Source organism: Vombatus ursinus, unplaced genomic scaffold (genome assembly GCF_900497805.2).
Source record: "Vombatus ursinus unplaced genomic scaffold, bare-nosed wombat genome assembly UNPS02007344.1, whole genome shotgun sequence".
Taxonomy (NCBI): Eukaryota; Metazoa; Chordata; class Mammalia; order Diprotodontia; family Vombatidae; genus Vombatus; species Vombatus ursinus.
In genome coordinates, this window is record NW_020947122.1 from 5,542,521 (window position 1) to 5,561,391 (window position 18,871).

Genomic DNA, 18,871 nt, shown 5'->3' on the forward strand with positions numbered 1-18,871 from the left:
GATAATTTTGAGAATTAGCACTGTTAAAGAAAACCACTCTAGCATGTCTCATTATGCTCCCAAAGCACTTTATTATGGTAACAGTGATACCCATTTGATTAATTTATTGTTATCACTTAAGAAAATTATGTGGTTGATTCAAATATTAAGAGTATATTATTCTTCTTTTACCAACGAGTTCAAAAACAGGAAATAACTAACAAACATAGAAGTATTATTCCAAAATGAATGCAGACTACATTACATTCTATGTAAATATATGGACGCTACAAATTTGCTATTTTCAAATAACAGTTGTAAGACCAATATTTGATGGTACAAAGATAAACACCATCCAAAAAGTATTTTAAACTCTCCAATTGATTATATTGGCGTCATAAGGTTAGGAATACTCTCCCAGGTTCTGGCTAGAAGGCTCTATGATTCAGGAAACAACTTAAATGTACTAGCATTTAAAAATTTTTTATGATTACTAAAAAGATCCATCTGTATCTGCTATCAAGACTTGAAAAGGTATAATTTAGACAAAGTGGTACTCAGTATTAACAATTTATATATAGTCACAAAAATTGAGTTGAAAATGTGTAAGAGCCTATTTGTAGAAGAGATTATACATAAGAAAATCCTTTCACATCAATAGTCACAGAAAACATATGCAAAATAGCATACAATTTCTAAAGCAAAAATGGCAAAGAAACTAGAAATGGTTTTCACAACACTGACCCCAAAGTTGCTGCTAAGGGATGCATTTTCTATGTTGTTGTCATTGGCGAGATCACAGACACAGAAGTTGTTGACCGATATTAGTCTGAATCCATTGGAAGTATCTGGATCTCTCTCCGGATTAATGCCACTACCAAAAACAAAGCTAGCCAAGGCATGATAATGTGCCAACAGGACCACAGCATGTACTAGTTCAGGCAGAGACCAATTATTCTCTCCAGTTTTGACGAGTTTCTGAAATTAATGAGAGGAAAAAAAGCAAACAGCTTAAGTTTTACAAGGCCATTTTACAAATCAAAACAAAAATTCTTCAATCCCATTTATCCTCTTTTATTCTGAAAACCTTAAAACAAAAAAAAAGTATGTTCATCAGTACATTAAAGACACTATTTTTTTTTCCCAATAAGAAACACCTTAACATTTTAGAGCTTCTTTTTGTTAATGATTCTAGACAGAACTTTTACCTTTGAAGTTTCATATAATCTCATTTTTAAGTATTTTGTAGTTATTAAAAATAGGTAAAAAGTTATACAATTAAATGGAAAGCAATACATCAACGAGCATTATTAAGTACCTAATGTGTTTCAGGCATTTTGCTGAAGGATTCAAAGTAAAAAATGAAAGTCCCTGATATCAAGAAGGAGAAAGGGAGAGAGGGAGGGAGGGAGAAGCAGCGGGAGAAGGAGAGAGAGAGAAAATGTGTGCGGGTGCACGTGTGTGTGTGTGTGTGTGTGTGTAAAACATACAAAAAAAATGCAAGTTAGCCTTTGAGGTAGAATAACCAGCAGAGTCCTTCTGTAGAAGATTAATTTGAGCTGGTCTTAAAAGGAAACTAGAAATTATAAAAAGTAGAGGGGAAAGGGGAGAACATTAAAGATTTGTGAGGAATGCCAGTGGAAAGGCATGGAGAGGAGAGATGAAGTAAGTCAGTATGACTGGATCACAGATCACATGTAGGAGAGTAAGGATTGAGAAGATTTTTAAGGTAGGAAGAGACAGGAAAAACAGAGCTTTAAATGCCAAATAGAAGAATTTCCATTTGATCCTAGAGGTAATTGGGACCACTACAGTTTACTGAGTAGGGGGTAATATGGTAAGACCTGTACTTCAGGAAAATCACTTTGGTAGCTGTGTGGCACGCTAATTAGACTGGGGAGAGACCTGAGGCAGGGAAGTCAAAGAAAGGCTATTGAAATAGCACAGGTGAAAGGCAATGAGGTCCTGAACTAGGTTTATGGCTATGTGAACACAGAAAGAAGGGGATATATGAAAGATGCTGTGGAGACAGAAATGATAGGATGTGTAAACTGACTGGAACATGTGGGATGAGGGAGAATGAGGAGTTGAATGTAACACTGGGTGATCTTGGGTGACTACAGAAATGGGCAAGTCTAAAAAAGATGGGTGAGCTTGGGAGAAAATCACAATGACTTCTGTTTTGGACATGTTGAGTTTGACATGCCTAAAGGACATCTAGTTTGAAATGCTCAATAAACATCTGATATTACTGGAATGGGATCTGGAAAGTAAGGTTGAATACAGATCAATCACATAGAAATTCACTGAACCTGTGGGATTAGCTGAGATCACCAAGTGAGAGTGTACAGAGGGAAAAAGAGACTAGGGTCCAAGACAAAACCTTGAAATCCATCCACGTGTAGCTGGTTATGACATAGACTGGATCCAGTGAAGAAGAATGAGAAGTGATTAGCCAGGTAGGAGGAAAACCAAGAGAGAACAAGCTCAGAGAAAACCCAGAATGGAGAGACTAGTCAACACTGTCAGATGTTACAGAGAGGTCAAAAAGGGTAAGGACTGAGAAAAGTCCATTAGATTTGGCAATCAAGAGACCAGTTGGGTGACCTTGGGCAAGTCACCTAACCCTGTTTGTCTCAGTTTCTCATCTATAAAATGAGCTGGAGAAGGAAATGGCAAACCTCTCCAGTATCTTTGCCAAGAAAACCCCAAATGGGGTCATGAAGAGTTGGACACAAATAACAACTGAACAACAACAGACTATTGGTTTAAAAAAAAAAAGGAAAAAGAAAGAGAGAGTAAAGTAATTGAGGCATTTTTAAAAATGCACAGTTCTTGATGGATTCACAGGGGAATGTTTCAAAAAATGAGAAAGCATCCTTTTAGTCCTAATACCTAAACCAGGGGAAGATAAAGTACAGAATGAAAACTATAGACAAGTATCATTATTGAATACTGATTTAAAAGTTTTAAATAAAATTTTATCAGACAACAGCAAGTTATGTAAGAAATCAGTCATTATGACCAAGTTGAATTTAAATTAGGGATGTATGGATGATTCAATATTAGTAAAACAATCAACATAATTCACCATGTGAAAAACAAAAACATCCAAAACTGCATGATTATCTCAATAGATGCAGAAAAAGCCTTTGATGAAGTATAACATTCATTTAAGCTAAAAAAGCAAAATACAAATCCTACAAAGTCTAGGCAAAGAGAGATCTTTAATATCATAAGCAAGTATCACATGCAATAGAGACATACTAGAATCTTTCCCAATAAATAAGAGAATAAAGCCTTAGGTGTGTTAATAGTCAGCAGGGAAGGAACCAATAAATATAATGAGATTGAGGATCCATTTTTGATTACCACCTCAATGGAGGAATAAATACTTATTCAGGTAAAAGAAAACCTTAAGCCTAGATAAATACTGTATTTCTCTAAGTCCCACATATATTGAGAGTTTCTCAGATCATGGGGTAGGAAATGGACCTGTGATTTCAATGGAACAGAGATCTCTCTGGTGAGGAAACTCTCATTACCAAGGCAGGTTGTCACCTTCTTTGCAACTCAGTCTGACCTCCATGCCATACTGCCCCATGCCCAGAGCACATTATGGTTAGTCTGCAAGGCTGACAAATAAGCGGTTGACCATAAAAATGTTAATGAAAAGTAAAAATTCATATAAGCAGACCTTCAGAATAGCAATCATTTCTCACAAAAAGAAATATTTGTCTTGAAGACTGACTGGAAAAAAAAGATTTTTCTGGTCTGTAAAAAGGGCTTTCTTGGATTAAGGCCTTCAACGGAAATAGTAAAATTATACACTTTTATTCAAATGCTCCAGCTGATCTTCCTAGAGGGATTTTTATTTATCATTAAGCATTCACATAACAGTTGGTAAATCATCTCATACTTGTGAGACATTTCTGCCAATTCAAAGAAATAGAATAGAATTATAGAATTTTAGAGCTGGTAGAATTCTTAGAAACCTTTTTGCCAACTTATTTATTTACTTTGTAGATGAGGTAATGGAGACTCAGGGACAACAGTGATAAAGATGGGACTAGAACTCAAAATTCCTGGATCCTGGTTCATTGCTTCTACTACTATACACATTGCCTCAAACAAAGAACCAAAATTCCTCAAAATAAATCACCTAAATATTAGTATAAAACAATTACTTATTTATATTTCAGGTAAAAAGAATAGTTTCCAATAAAGATACTTTCCTCAAATATATCCCCTCAATACATAAATGTTCAATACTGTTGATAGTTCTCAAATTCTAAACAGTTACACAAATATTTAAATTGAAAAACTTAAGCAAGATACTAAACTGAAGAATCAGCTATTGGTCAAAAGGAATGTTTCCTTAACAGTAAATCCAGTCAGAGAAGAGTGGTACCTGAATGTGGTCTTTTGTGATCAGCCAGGGTCGGTGTGCTAGCAGCTTATTTATTTCATTGAGATTTTTCAGTCTTTGTGGGACATATTCCAAACCATTCAACCACTCTGCAATACCTCCAGTCTTCAGAAACTCATCCACATGCATGTTTATTAGGTAAGAACACTGGTGTCTGGCTGCAGCCTTAAATGAGAAAAAAGAAGAGGAAAAACAGCTCAGGAAAAAGAATGCATATTCTCATTTTTACTGTCTTTATGAAGTTAAATACCTTATAGCCATATGTAATCTCTCCTCTAAAATCCCCCAAATCTCAATAATTTGGTATTCTCCCACATGCTGATCTTCTAATTCAAACTACAGATGTTTCTATACATATTTTATCTCTCTTACTAGACTACAAATTCCTAGAAGGCAGGGATCATGCAATTCACCTCAATGCCTTACACTACAAGTGTTCAATAAATTTTCATTGAATCAAGCAGTGTAGAGTAGGGTAAATACTTTTTATAGGCCATTACCCTTCTTTTTTTTCCCTACAAGGTCCTTGTTTTCCTAAAATCTTTACCCTATAACAATCCACTCCCAGTTAATACGTAGGTAGAAACACAAAGCTGGCAGACACACAAGCAGAAGGCTGCAGCATAAAATCATTGCTTGCCACATTCAGAGTTGACATCAATTGATCTAAACCCCTGCCTCCATATATCCAAGAAAAAATATATATCCATTTTCCTTATAAGTATTAATTTTAAAATATAAACATATCATAAAAGCCTCATTAATTTATATTCTACTAATTAAGAAATTATAAGACAGGACACCTTTCATTTTTATTTTATAATCATATCTTGGATGCTTCCAGCTTTCGGACTGAGCTTAGAATCCTGATTATAACAGCCACAAGAGTAGTCCATTCACCAATTATCTCCTACTAGCTACCCTTCTCTCTTTGAAGCAGATTTGCTATTGATAGCTTGCCAGCTCCTTGCAAAGTAGAATTGAGACCTCTTGTTTCTATATGGCTACTTCTTAAATAACTTAATGTATCTGATTTTATTCCTCCTATTGATTTTCTTCTTTATCTCCTAATCATTATGACTATGTTTTAATTTTTGTTGTGCTCAAAAAAACCCTGAGCTAGAACTGGATCCCTATTGAATTTTATGTTGCACCAAGACACTGGCTACAACTGAAAACAGTTTTACCCACTACTAGAGCACTGGAAAGACATAAGGTTAAATTTGTGACAAACATAAACCGGACCTCCTGGCATTGACTCCCAGGCCAATTACTCTTGCACTCACATAGATGATTCTCTCAATGACTTCTTTAGCACCAGTCAGATTGCAAAATTCTGGATGCTCTTCATTCTTGCCCATCTTACAATCTCCTAATTTATATTAGCTTAAGTTTATAAATCTGTGCAATAACTGGATGATAAAAATTAATTTCTTTAAAAGTACTATCATTCAGATTGTTCACTATTTTAGATAGAAATTTCCCTGAATAACCACAAATTACTGACTTTTTTCATGTACATAAGAAGATTCTTTACAGATACCTAAAACAAATAATTTTCTCAAAATAGAACAAGACATTACTAGAAAAAAATTTATCATTAAAGCACAGATTAAATATGTTTTATAAATTAATTGGAAAAATGCTCATATTGTTTTAAGTATGGATTACATGATTCTGATACATCAATTCATAACATTTCCACAAATGTTTAATTGGTCATACTAAAAATAACTATGGAACACTAATTTGCTCCATATAACAGGATTCTTTTAAGAGAATTCCTCCTTTAAGAGAGGAAGGAGAAAGGAGAGTGAGGGGGAAATCTGTTAATCATAGCTTTACAAAAACAAGCTTCAGGTACAGGTCATGAACACATACCATTATAGCAATGTAGTGTCGGTAAGGTAAAGGAAGGGGACCATCCATCCTCAGCATATAAAACTGGCTGCGCAAAAAAGACTCCAGGTACTGAGCATGCAAACTCATGACCTGAGTAATGTTGTCCAGGCGCCCGGATGTAGAGTATTCTTCCACGAGGAGGTTAGTACGCTCATCCACTGTATTTGCTTGAACAACCTAAGAGCCAAAAAAGCAACAAAGGGGGAAAAAGGCAGTTATTAAGAAACCAGTATATCCTTTGTTAGGCCACGCAGGGTATGAATTGATAAATTATGGAAACATTAAAGCAAATGAGTTATCCATTAATAAAGCCTGAAAATTCTGGAAGTTGTTTATTCTTGGAACATAAAAATAAAAAAGGAAAAACTATTCTCATTTTTTGGACATTACACTACAATGTACTACAAGGACAATGTTTGTTTGATAATTGACATTTGCTGTTTAACTGAAAAATTGGAGAAAAAAACAATTCCATCTGCTTGGTCAGGCCCAGTGAAAGATTTCGAGAGCTTACTTGCCTAGCTTATGGAATTTGTGCTTAAACACAGCAGTTGCTCATATGAGTTTCCAAGTTCATCTCAGCAACTTATGAAGTCAAATAGTCACAATGTCTTATGTCACTGCATCTTCAGTCTGACCCTTGCTTTACTTAATGCATTAATGAGTAAACATAAAAATTCTTCTATTTTCAGAGAGCAAAAGACATGTTGCCAAGAGTAGGAGGGTGTTGACTGAGGGGAAAATGACACATAGTTTAAGGGTAATAACAGTGATCGTGACCATTGAGTCTAGCAGTCATTATGGACTTCTTTCAGATGTGGTGATCAAAAAAACCTTCCAAAGGAATAGATAATAATTTCACAGGGCTTTGAGGACTCCTGGCTAGAGGACTACTACGAGGAAGGCTCTGACAACCAACGAGGAACACTAGGATCAAGCAGTTGTGCTTAAATTCAGAATATTCACTTTAAAATCCAGCTCTGCCTCTTACTAGCCGTGTGTCCCTTGCCATGTCACAATTCCAGCTACACCTGCTTCCTCATCAATAAAATAGGTATCATAATATTTGTACTATATTCCTCAAAGCTGTCATGAGGAAAGTACTTTGTAAACCATTCTATACTGGTGTATAACTGTATAACACTTCTACACTTAAAGAATCTCATTCAAAATGGGTATGATCATTCTAAAATTTAATAGATAGCCTTTGAAAAATGCTGAAGTTAAAAACTACATCCTTCTTCAGGCAATCTTGGATTGAACCTCTCCAAAGCTGGCTAGGTTGTTCTCAGATGACTAGCATACAGACCGTTACTGGGTTCACACATGAAGCCTTTCTAACCTGGCTAAAACCTGCCAGAGTTTGTATGCTACTGGCACAGACCTTCAAAAATCCAGGTTTCACATCATGATACAGCATCAGATTCAGATTTTAATGAAAGAAATCTATATGAAACATGAGTTATTATTTTAAGCACCTCTGATAAGTGGCTTATAAAGGAATTCCTACTTTTCAGTTATACACAGTAAACATTGGGGATTTTACCAAACAACAGGCATTTGTTGTTCAGCCTTTGCAGTCATGTCTGACTCTCTGTAACCCCATTTGGAATTTTCTTGGCAAAGATACTGAAGAGGTTTGCCATTTCCTTCTGCATCTCATTTTACAGATGAGGAACTGAGGCAAACTGGGTTAAGTGACTTGCCCAGGATCATATAAGTAGTGAGTGTCAGAGGTCAGATTTGAACTCAGGAAGATGAGTCTTTTTGACTCCAGACCTGGCATTCTATCCACTGTGCCACCCAGCTGTCCTAACAAAAATTTATTAAGCACCTAATATGCGCCAGGTACTATGCTAATGATAAAAAGACAAAAGTGAAATAGTCCTTATCCTCAAGGTGCTTATACTCTATCAAAGAAGACATGTACATATATAAATATACAAAACATATACAAAATAAATTCCTAAATACAAATTAAAGGGAGGGTAGGGGGTCAGGAAAAATTTCATCTAAGGTAGCACTTGAGCTGATTTTGATTAATGAACACAAATTAGAAGAACTGTAATGCAAATTTAGAGAAATGATAAATTGGGGAAATTATGCAAAAAAGGTACAGAATGTGAGGAAATATACATTGCAATAATATAAACAAGAATCTTCAATTTTAAAAATTAACAAGCATTGGTCAATTTGGCCATTTCCTCCTCATTTAATAAAAAGATCATAATAGAGCAATGATAGTATATAAACCAATTATGCCAACAACAGGTGGCTCTTTTTGAACAAAAAGCTATTGAACTACTTCGTGCTTCACCTCCCCCCACACACAAACCTTCCCATATATAGTTAGCATTCAGTATAAAGTATATTCCAAAAAGGGGCATTATGAATATAGCATAGGAAGACAATCTCAAGTCATAGTGATTGGTAAGGTTCTCTTGGGGATGACGACATAATACAGCAGAAAGCACTAAACTGTGAATCAAAAGAACAGTGTTTAAGTAACTAACTGTATTTACTTGTACAAGCCACTTAAATTCTCTGAGCCTCAGTTTCCTCTAATATTTAAAAAAAATTAAAAACAGTATAGTTCAATTAATAGTATCCTCAACTCATAAAATTGTTGTGAGGATTAAATTAGGTGAACATTAAATTGGATTTAAATACACACACATTATATCTGCAATCATGGAGGAGTGTGTGTGTGTGTGTGTGTGTGTGTGTGTGTGTGTGTATACCAATTTATAGGCCAATGAGCTTATCTTAGATTCCTGGGAAATTCCAGAGCACATTATAAAAGGGATATTTTGTGAGTGTCTAGAAAAATGAAGTAGTGGTCACCAATAGCCAACATGGTTTCATCACTACCACCACCCCCCCCAAATGACAGAATCACTTAATTTCCTCTTAAGAGACTGGTGATATCACTGGTGAATCCATAATTGGTTCGCTAGACCCAGAGTCATCAATATTGGTCTGATGTCACCTTAGGAGGAGCTCTCCAATGGAGTACTCCCAGAATCTGTGCATGGCCCTGTGTCATTTAATACTTTTAAGGATGACTTTGACAAAGGTATGGATGGTATGTTTATCAAATGTGCAAATGATGCCATTTGACAAATCTAAGAGGAACAGTTAAAGAACTGGATGACAAAGTCAGAATTCAAAGAAATACTGAAAAATTAGAATGTTGGCAGAAACTAATCAGATAAATTTAACACATTTAAATGTAAAATCTCATACTTGGTTTAAAATTTAAAAAAATCAACTTCAGAAATATGGGGCGTGGGGGGGAGGGATATATGTCTAGATAAATTCCTTTGAAAAAGCTCAGTGAATAAATGATATGACTGCCAAAAAAGCTAATGTATTATTAGACTGTATTAAGAAAAATACTGTGTCCAAGACTATGGAGAATCACATTCAGTTCTAGATGCCACAGTTTAGAAAGGACATCAATAAGCTGAATTTTGAGAGGAAAGAGACTAGAACTTCTGCCTTTGGGTGATATCATATAAGGATAAGTTAAAAGCATTGGGGATTTATTTATTTATTTTTTTTGGCTAGGCAATGGGATTAAGTGACTTGCCCAAGGTCACAGAGCCAGTAGGAGTCAAGTGTCTGAGGTCAGATTTGAACTCAGGTCCTCCTGACTCCAAGGCTGGAGCTCTATCCACTGCACCACCAAGCTGTTCCCCATTGGTGATTTTTAGCCTAAATAAGAGAAGATTTGGGGTGGCCAGTTTCAAATATTATATTGTCACATATTAGAGTCATTAGACTTTTTCTCCTTGACCCCAGAGGACAGAAGTAGGGGGAACAGGAAGAAGCTATGGAGAGGCTAATTAGTTAGGAATTCAGGGAAAATTTCCTAACAATTAGAGTTATGCAAAAGTGGAGTGGGCCAACTTGAGACTAGTGGATTTTCCCTCATTAGAGGTTTTCGAAGAAAATTGATGAATATAAGTCAGGGATGCTGTTGGAGAGAATTTTATTCAGTCAATGATTGAAACAGATTACCTCTGATGTTCTTTCCAACCCAGATACTATGAATCCTTCCGGCCTTATTTGCTTAATTAAGTTTTAATAAGTTTATTTTGTTTCCTAGAAGATAAGAGATAAGAAGTAACAAAATATAAAGTATGACTATCTATTTAAAAAAAGCTGAGGGCCAAGAAAGAAGAGATGTGTAGATTGTAGAAGTAGACCCACGGATATAAGATATAAGAAATGACTACTCAAAGTTGGAGTGGGAAAGAAGGATCATAAAAACTAAGCAGCCATAAGAATTTTCTAAAAAGTGGTAATCAGGAATGATTTAGCAGAGAAGTTGAAAAATTCACATAGGTCATTAACAGCAGCCAATCACAACACTTAACAGCAAAGTAAAATGAATATTAATAAAAATTTGTATTCATTTTAGTGTGTTCTATTTAAAATATCAAGAAATTGAGTAACCTATTTCCCATAAAAATTACTGAAAAATAGATTTTTGTTGCCTAAAAAAGAACCAATAAATCAGGAAAATTAGCTTTAGGAGAAGACTATTCTGTAATAGTGCCAGATAAATAAGTATATAAAGGGATTTATTATAATGAGACAGTAAAGAGTTAATCTCTCAAAAAGGACATTAGGATCAGGGAAAAACAGACACTAGGAGAATCTTGCTTGTATGCCACAGAAATCTAAATTAAAAATCTTTGGTTTGGGCAACAAAAGACCTAAGTGTTTTATAATACTTAAAATTTTGCTGCATATACAATGGAAACTCAAATGTTAAATAGCCAAACTTTATTCATTTAAACTTTAAGAAACCTTATTTGTGAGATACTGAAAAAAAATGACAAAATTTAAAATAGCAATTTTCCATGTGGTTTGGCCATATTTACCTCTGGTCTCAGTAACATAACTAGAGAGGACATCAAATACAATCGTATTAAAAAATACTAAAATCACAGAATTTGAGAGTCAGAAGGATACTCCAATCTATATTAGCAAGGAATTTTTACTCTAATATTTTTGACAAGTGGTTACATCCAGCTTCTGCTTGGATGGGAGAAACCTATCATCTCCCAAGGCAACCCAGTCCACTTCTGCATAGCTTTATTTGTTAGGAAGTGGGTTTTTTTGTTTGTTTCTTAGTAAATCCAAGTCAAATTAGCCTCTTTTCATCTTCCACTGAATGATCCTGGTTCTCTGAGGACAAACAGAACAAGACTAATCTCTCCTTCCATTTGACAGCCCTTCAAATATTTGAACATAGCTATCATATTATCCCTTTAATCTTCTCTTCTCTAGGCTATTCCCAGTTCCTATGCTTACATGACATGTGAAGCCCATTGAGGCCCTTCATGGTTTACACTTCTTTAAGGCAGCACCATTCAGTAATTAAGGCTTTAAAAAATGAGGCAAACAATGGCCTCTCAAAAAAAAAAAAAAAGGTCTGGGAATGGAAGAACCTCACGGTTTCTGGCCAAAACAGAAGCAATTGTTATTTATGTCAATTCTGAGCCAATCAGTGCCCAAACAGTGACCAAGCAGGGCTTGGTATGAAATCAGAGTGATCTGGGGTTAAGGCTGGTCTTTAAGAGAAAAAAAAAGTTTCAGAGATTACAATTTACACTGAATGGCCACTGCCTCAGTCAAACTGAGACCTATTGAAGATCTTAGCTTGAAAAGGCCAAGGTCTCCCACTACATCCTGGGCCATCTTCAGTTGTCTTGATCCCTATCTGGCCACTGGCTCTGGAGGAGAAAGTGAGACTGATGACTTTGCACAGCCCTCCCTCACATAAATCCAATTCACTTGCATGTCATGGCATCACCTCCCTGATGTTTCATATAAATATTCTACATTAGATCACATCATTACTGTCACACAATTTACTCCAAGGTCCAAGGAATAGAAGATCCTATTCTCCTTAAAAAACTGTTCAATCTGGCAGAATAAAATGCATGCCTTAGAAGATTCCTTATGGAATACGTCTTCTACTTGGGTGATTAAACTGTGATCTAACGGCCTTCTTTATTTCTTCCCCCTTTTCTTTCTGCCACTATCACTGAGGAGGCCTAAGAGTTTCACAGAAGACCAAGGTTTGAAGTTCAGTACTTTTCTTTGTTTCATGGGTTACTATTGCCAATAAATTTATCACCATATCATCATCAGCTAATTGGTGATGTACCTCTCTGTACTTAGTAAGTCTGCTCCGTGGTAAGCAGACACTTGGGTGCTAGCCCACACTGGAAGCCCTTCCAACAATGCAGAACCTACCAGAACTTATGCTTTCAAGGCATAGATTTCAACAACAACTAGCTGTTAGGCCTATCTTCCTACCTCCTTTTTCTCCTCTTTTTAAAAACCGATTAGGTTTGACTCCTAATGTTCACTTACTTTTCCCATTACATTTTGACGTGAAAGGTTTATGGGGTCTCTTGGACTTCCAGAATCTGTCTCCCTAATATTCAGCAAAGGAAACTGGAACCCAGGAATGCTCAGTCTTGCCTTGCCACAGAATACATCATCCTAGATTCCTGGTTATGGAGCTAGAGACACTCTATGACCCACAGATGAGAAATGTGGTTTCCTATCAGAAACCTTAAAATTAACGACCCATTGGAAGTCTGTCTTTGGTATCAAATAATATTCTTTATTCCTGTTTGAAAGAAATACAATCAACTGGATTTTTATATTTAGTTCTGCCCTCACTGGCTCTTCCAATCAATGCCCTAAATTGGCATCAGGCTTCAGGGTACAGGATTAATAAAAGTTTAAATCTAGCACCCCATCTTGCATTTCCAACATGGGCTTCCTAAAATGATTTGATCCTCCTCTTCTTGAGATCACCCTCTTTTTTTGAATAATATTTAATTTTTTCCCAATTACATGTAAAAACAATTTTAATGTTAATTTTCAAATCAACTAAATCCTGAACTATTTTTTCCATTATTAAATTTTATTTTTAATTTGTGGAATAAAACAAGCATTTCCATAACACAGTATAATAAAAAGGATTATTGCATGTGAAACTGCAAATCTACTACACACAATTTTCCTTTCAAATATACAACAAAATTATCATGTAAAATTTTTTTCTTCCCTTCCCTCCACCCTAAAGATGGTTACCATTAGACACAAATAGGATTGTGTGTATGTGTGAATACACACACACAAACACACACATACACATATATATGTAAAATTATTCTAGACATACTTCTATTCATCAGTTCTTTTTCTAGATGCAGACAGCATCTTTCTTAATATATTCTTTAATATTTAATTTGGGTATTTATAATAGTCAAAATAACTTAATCACTTAAAATTATTCTTAAAACAATATTGCTGTAACTGTATTGTTCTGCTCATTTTACTCTTTGTTATTTCGTGCAAGTCTTTCCATGTTTTTCCAAGCCCTCTCTTACGGTAACATCTTTGTTACTGAAAAAAAGGATACACATAGCCATAGCCTTCAAATCAAGAGTTCTCAACTTGTGTATGTATGTATGTGTATGTGTATGTGTCTGTGTATGTGTGTGTAATAGCTACTTTAATTTACATTCACGAACATATGCAAATGTATATAACTTTTTAGAAGAGAGTAGGGGTGTTTGTGAAATCTCTCAGTGTAACATGGGAAGAAATCAGTGACACAACTGTCCCCTGAAAATAATTAGTTGAGTCTTCACAATCAGTCACAGTAATAACTAGTGAAGTTTAATACAGTACTTTAAAGCTTCCAAAGTACTTTACATATATTATTTTATTTGAGTCTCTCAACAACTCAGTGAGGTAGATATTACAGGTATTATTATTATCCACACATTTTCAGATGAAAGAATTCAGTTTATTTATCTGATATATTAAACTTAGGGATAAGCTGGATTTAAATAGATTAAACAGAGAAAAGGTAATTGCAAAGAGTAAACATTTCATACCATTACTCAGTCCACTCTTCCTAGGTAGCAAATAGAGGATTCTGTGATATGCCATCCAAGTGAAGGCTAAGAACCAATCAGTTGATGAGACATAACAATTGGTGAGGTAACATTCCCTATTTCATGCTCTTTAAAAAGTCTGATAAGGAAGTGAATAACTGAATGTTCCATTTCAAAAATTTTTCTTCTTCAAATTCAGATGATCTTAGAAATACTAGGAAACTGGCCATTTAAAAAGAAAGCAAAGTTATCAAATTATGCATTTTAATACTTTAGAGGTGTCCTTTTCAGAAAAATTACCTATTAAATTGCTGAAATAATAATAACAATAATAATTCCAATAATAACTAGCAATTTTAAAGTGCATAAAGGGATACAAAGCACCTTACAAATGTTTTTTTTTATCCTCACAACAACCTTGGGAAGTGTGTGCTATTATTATCCTTATTTTACAGATGAGTAAATAGAAGCAGACATAGCCTAAGTCACACAAAGCCCAGGGTCACGTAGATAGTAAGTGTCTGAGGCTGGATTTGAACTCAGATCTTCATTACTGTGCTCTATTAACCACGCCCTGTAGTTTCTTCAAGTGATATAGTACATATCCATATTTTCAAATTAATTGTACCATATCCTAATAACTGAGATTATTCAAATTACAGAAAGCTTACAATCTCAAGAGTCAGACTATTAGGATTATGCACTTTAAGTCAGGCTTCCTACCCACAAATCTATCTCAAACAGCAAAACACTTGGATTTCAACATTTCAAAGACAGAATTTGGTCTTTGGTCCAGGCAATAATGTTTTTGATTTCTCATAATTTCTCATTGTAATTTCTCAAGACGGTTTAACTTACCTCCTTCTCTGGTATAAAGGCACTTGGTCCTCTTGTCGAAGGCTGAGATACTCTGATTCTTTTCTCCTGTTTAAAAAAAAGTTACACACCATTAATGATGTCTTCTTAGAAAAAGTTTTGTCTTGTACAGTCACTGCATAAAGCTTTAACATGTGCATTTATACAAATGCAGCCTGCAATACTGTAACAAGGTATCTCCTATGTATATACTAAGATAATACAAATTCCTTGACAAATGAAATCAGAGAGATTTTATTCACTCATCCTCTGACTACCAATAGCACATAAAGCGTTTGTCAAAGGTATCTGCCCATGTGCCAGAGGATATCCTAGCAAAAAATTCAAATGGAAAGGAGATCTTCCCTAATTAATGGTGATGGTCTCCAGGTGCTACTGTTTATGGATGATATTATGCTGACTGCATCCAGCCTAGTAGGAAAAAAACCATAATGGATGAGGAATGAATATTACCCAGATTGTCACATACAAAGAGATGGTCAAGTCTACCACAACATATTCCTATAAGTACCACAGATAGACAGTGAGTGAAGTTCACAATCAAACAGGACAAGAGCAAGCTATGTGATCCATGGGAAAAGATGTTGTACTTTTGGATGATCTGAAGCTGTTTCCTCCCACGAAGGTCCATCTTATGAATACAAATGTTTTCCCAGTAATGTCATACTACTACAAATTATAGATCATTACAATCACAGAAAAGCTAAATTTCAAGTTACAGAAAGGAAAACGGAAATGATGCATTCCCAGCTATGATTTCTGTGTCTCTTGAAATCTAAATGACATCTTCTACCCCTCCAGATCTAGATCTCATCATTGTCTTTTTTACCTTCAATCTCCCATATCTCCTTTCTACCTCACATGGCCTAGTACAGGCTCTACCCATTCCTGGCCTGGACCACTGCAGTAGTCTTTTCTAATTGATGTCCACTGCAATTCATCTTTCCTTCAGCTGTCCAGGTGATTTTCCTGAAGTATAGGCCTGCTCATATTACACACCACCTTCTTTCCCCCATTCCCCTACTCAACATACTTGAGTGGCTCCCCTATTTCCTCCAGGGTCAAATATGAAGCCTTGTGTTTGGCAATATAAAGTCCTTTACAACCTGGTCCCTTCCTCCCTTTCTAGTCTTACATTTTTACTCCCTTCTACACACTCTACACAACGTTTCTGTGCACAAAATCTCCAGATTCTCTGCATTTGTTCTGGCTCTCCCCCAGGACTGGAATACTCTACTCTCTCCCCTCCATCTGAGCTTCCTTGCTTCTTTCAAGACTCAACTCAAATCATTTCTACTGCAGGCAGGCTTTCCCAAGCCCCCTCAACTGCTACAGCCTCTGAATATAAATTGTGTATGTCTAGTCATTTCCATGTTGTCTCCCTCAATAAATGTAAATTCTTTGAGGGCAGGAACAATCTTTTGGCCTTCCTTTGTATCCCCAGCACCTAGCAAAAGGTCTGACAACTTAAGCGATTAATATATGCATGTTGACTGACTATAGCTCCACTCAAGAATCTCTGTAATTCTGAAGAGTAGCCTGCCCAAACCAGAGATCCTTTTCCTGGCCATCATACCTGTTCCCTACACTCATACCTGTTCACAGCAGGTTCCCTATTATGTCCTTATGCCAGTTTCCCTAAGTTTGCATTTTGCATTCTGGAACTCCATTCTATTAGTTTAAAACTGCCCCTATTAGATCTGTGCCCACCCCTCAATACCTTTATTTTAAATTTAATTTTCTTTGTATATATTATTTCCCCCAATAGAATGTAATCTCCCTAAGAGTGACAAATGTTTAGGTTTTATCTTTTGGCTTATTATCAAAGGCGTCTATCACAGTGCCTAAAACATAATAAAAACTTAATAAATGCTTGTTAAATTGAATAGAAACCAAACTGTAAAAATACCACAATGAACTACATTTGGAAAATTGTTAAGGTTAATCAATTTACTAGTCAGCTCCATCAGAGGATTAAGGTTAGCAATTCCTCAAATTATGAGCTTTAAATAAAAATGAGAATAAAGTCATTAGTCTCTCAAAAGGCAGTGCCAATGAAAACATCCTGCTGTTTTGTAGGCTATTAAGTACTTGATTATTAAGTTCTTAAATTCAATTTTCATTCGTTCTTTCTTTGGTTTATTTTCAGTTAGAAAAAAAACCAAAAATATGCAAAATGCTATTCTCTAAGAGTTAACAGTTTCTTTATACAGAGCTCTCTAATTAGCAAATGAAAATATAAAAGTGGAATTACACTTTTATTTATAATTTTATATAAGGGACACTTATAAAGAGTTTTTTTTTCTTAAACAATCTGTTTTATACGTAAAGAGTTCTGCCTAAACAGAAATATTTTACAGCACATTTTGACACGATTCATAATTAATACCTCCATTATGAAGATCTGCTTAGTCTTCAAGATACCAACACTCTTTGAACCACAAGCTTGTAAATTATAGCATACAGAAAATACAGATGATCAAAAAGAATTCTCAGTTAACAATTTGACTTAAACAATAGGAACAGTAAGTAAAGCAACACTGTACTGTCCACTTCCTGACCATAATAGTGGTCTATAGCCTATTTTTAGCATTCACACTCTTCACAAACTGGTCCCTTCCTACCTTTTCAATCTTCTTACATTTTACTCTCTTCCATACACTCTACAATCCAGTTACACTGACCTATTTGTTCTGTCTCAAACACAATTCTATCTTCCACCTCTGTCCCTTTCACTGGCTGTCCCCACCTGCCTGAAATGTTCTCTGTCCTCACCTCTGCCTCTTAGTTTCCCAGGTTTCCTTGAAATCTCTGCTTAAATCTCACCTTAGGCAGCAGACCCTTCCTGGTCCCCCAAGCTGCTAGTGACTTGCCCACATTTACATACTATCTCACTAGAACGTGAGCTCTTTGAGAGTAGAGCCTACTTTTTTTTTTTAAACCTTTTTTTGTATCCCCACAGTACCTGGCATATAGTATTTGTTGAAGAAATGTTTTTTGATTGGTTAATAAAGATACCCGGTACAGAAAAAAAATTTCACACAGCCTTTGACAATATATGCAATAATCTTCATTTATAATTCACCACCAAAAGGAAGGGAGTTAGTTATAATTCTTGAACAGTTCTCTCTGGAACAGACACTGCACATTTTATATAATCTGGATTTTGATGTATTTTAGCATTCTTTTTTATTATCTTTGCCAATTTGATCAGTGTGAAGTAAAATCAGTTTTAACATGCATTTCCTTTATTATAAGTGATTTAGAATTTATTTCACTTGGCTAATAACTTGCATTTCTTCTTACTGCAGTGGAATTATTGGAATGGCTCTTAATAGCATATATTAGTAATGAAGATGGCAGATTAGAGGCAGCAGAAAGTTCAGCAGAACTCTCAGCATTCCCCTACAAATAATTTTAAAATAACACTTCAATTAAAATTTTGTTGTGGTAGAGCCAACAAAAGGTCAGGGGGGAGACATTTTTCTGGCCTAAGAAAACTTAGGAGGTCAACAGAAGACATCTTTGACATGAGGGTGGGAGGCCTGTCCAGAGTGCACATGGGGGCAGCAACAGCTGCTGCTGCAGCAGCTTCAGGAGCTCTCAGTCCAGAAACTTTCTGAGTCACAGTTCCAGGGCAGAGTGAAAAGAATGAAAAATGGAAGAAAATGTGAAATATGTCATCAGAAAAACAACTGATCCGGAAAATTGATCAAGGAGGGAGAATTTAAGAATTATTAGACTAAAT

At 35.5% G+C, this 18,871-nt stretch overlaps 1 protein-coding gene across 1 annotated transcript in view; it reads right to left on the reverse strand.

The window, feature by feature from the left end:
• Positions 1–18,871, reverse strand: part of SESN3 (sestrin 3) — an 81,422-nt gene that overhangs the window by 23,501 nt on the left and 39,050 nt on the right. The window contains exons 2-5 of the mRNA XM_027849353.1: positions 15,106–15,171; positions 6,290–6,487; positions 4,391–4,573; positions 724–957 (exon numbers count right to left, since the gene is read on the reverse strand). Coding sequence (XP_027705154.1) covers positions 724–957; positions 4,391–4,573; positions 6,290–6,487; positions 15,106–15,171 — 681 coding nt within the window. The remainder of the gene's footprint in view (positions 1–723; positions 958–4,390; positions 4,574–6,289; positions 6,488–15,105; positions 15,172–18,871) is intronic.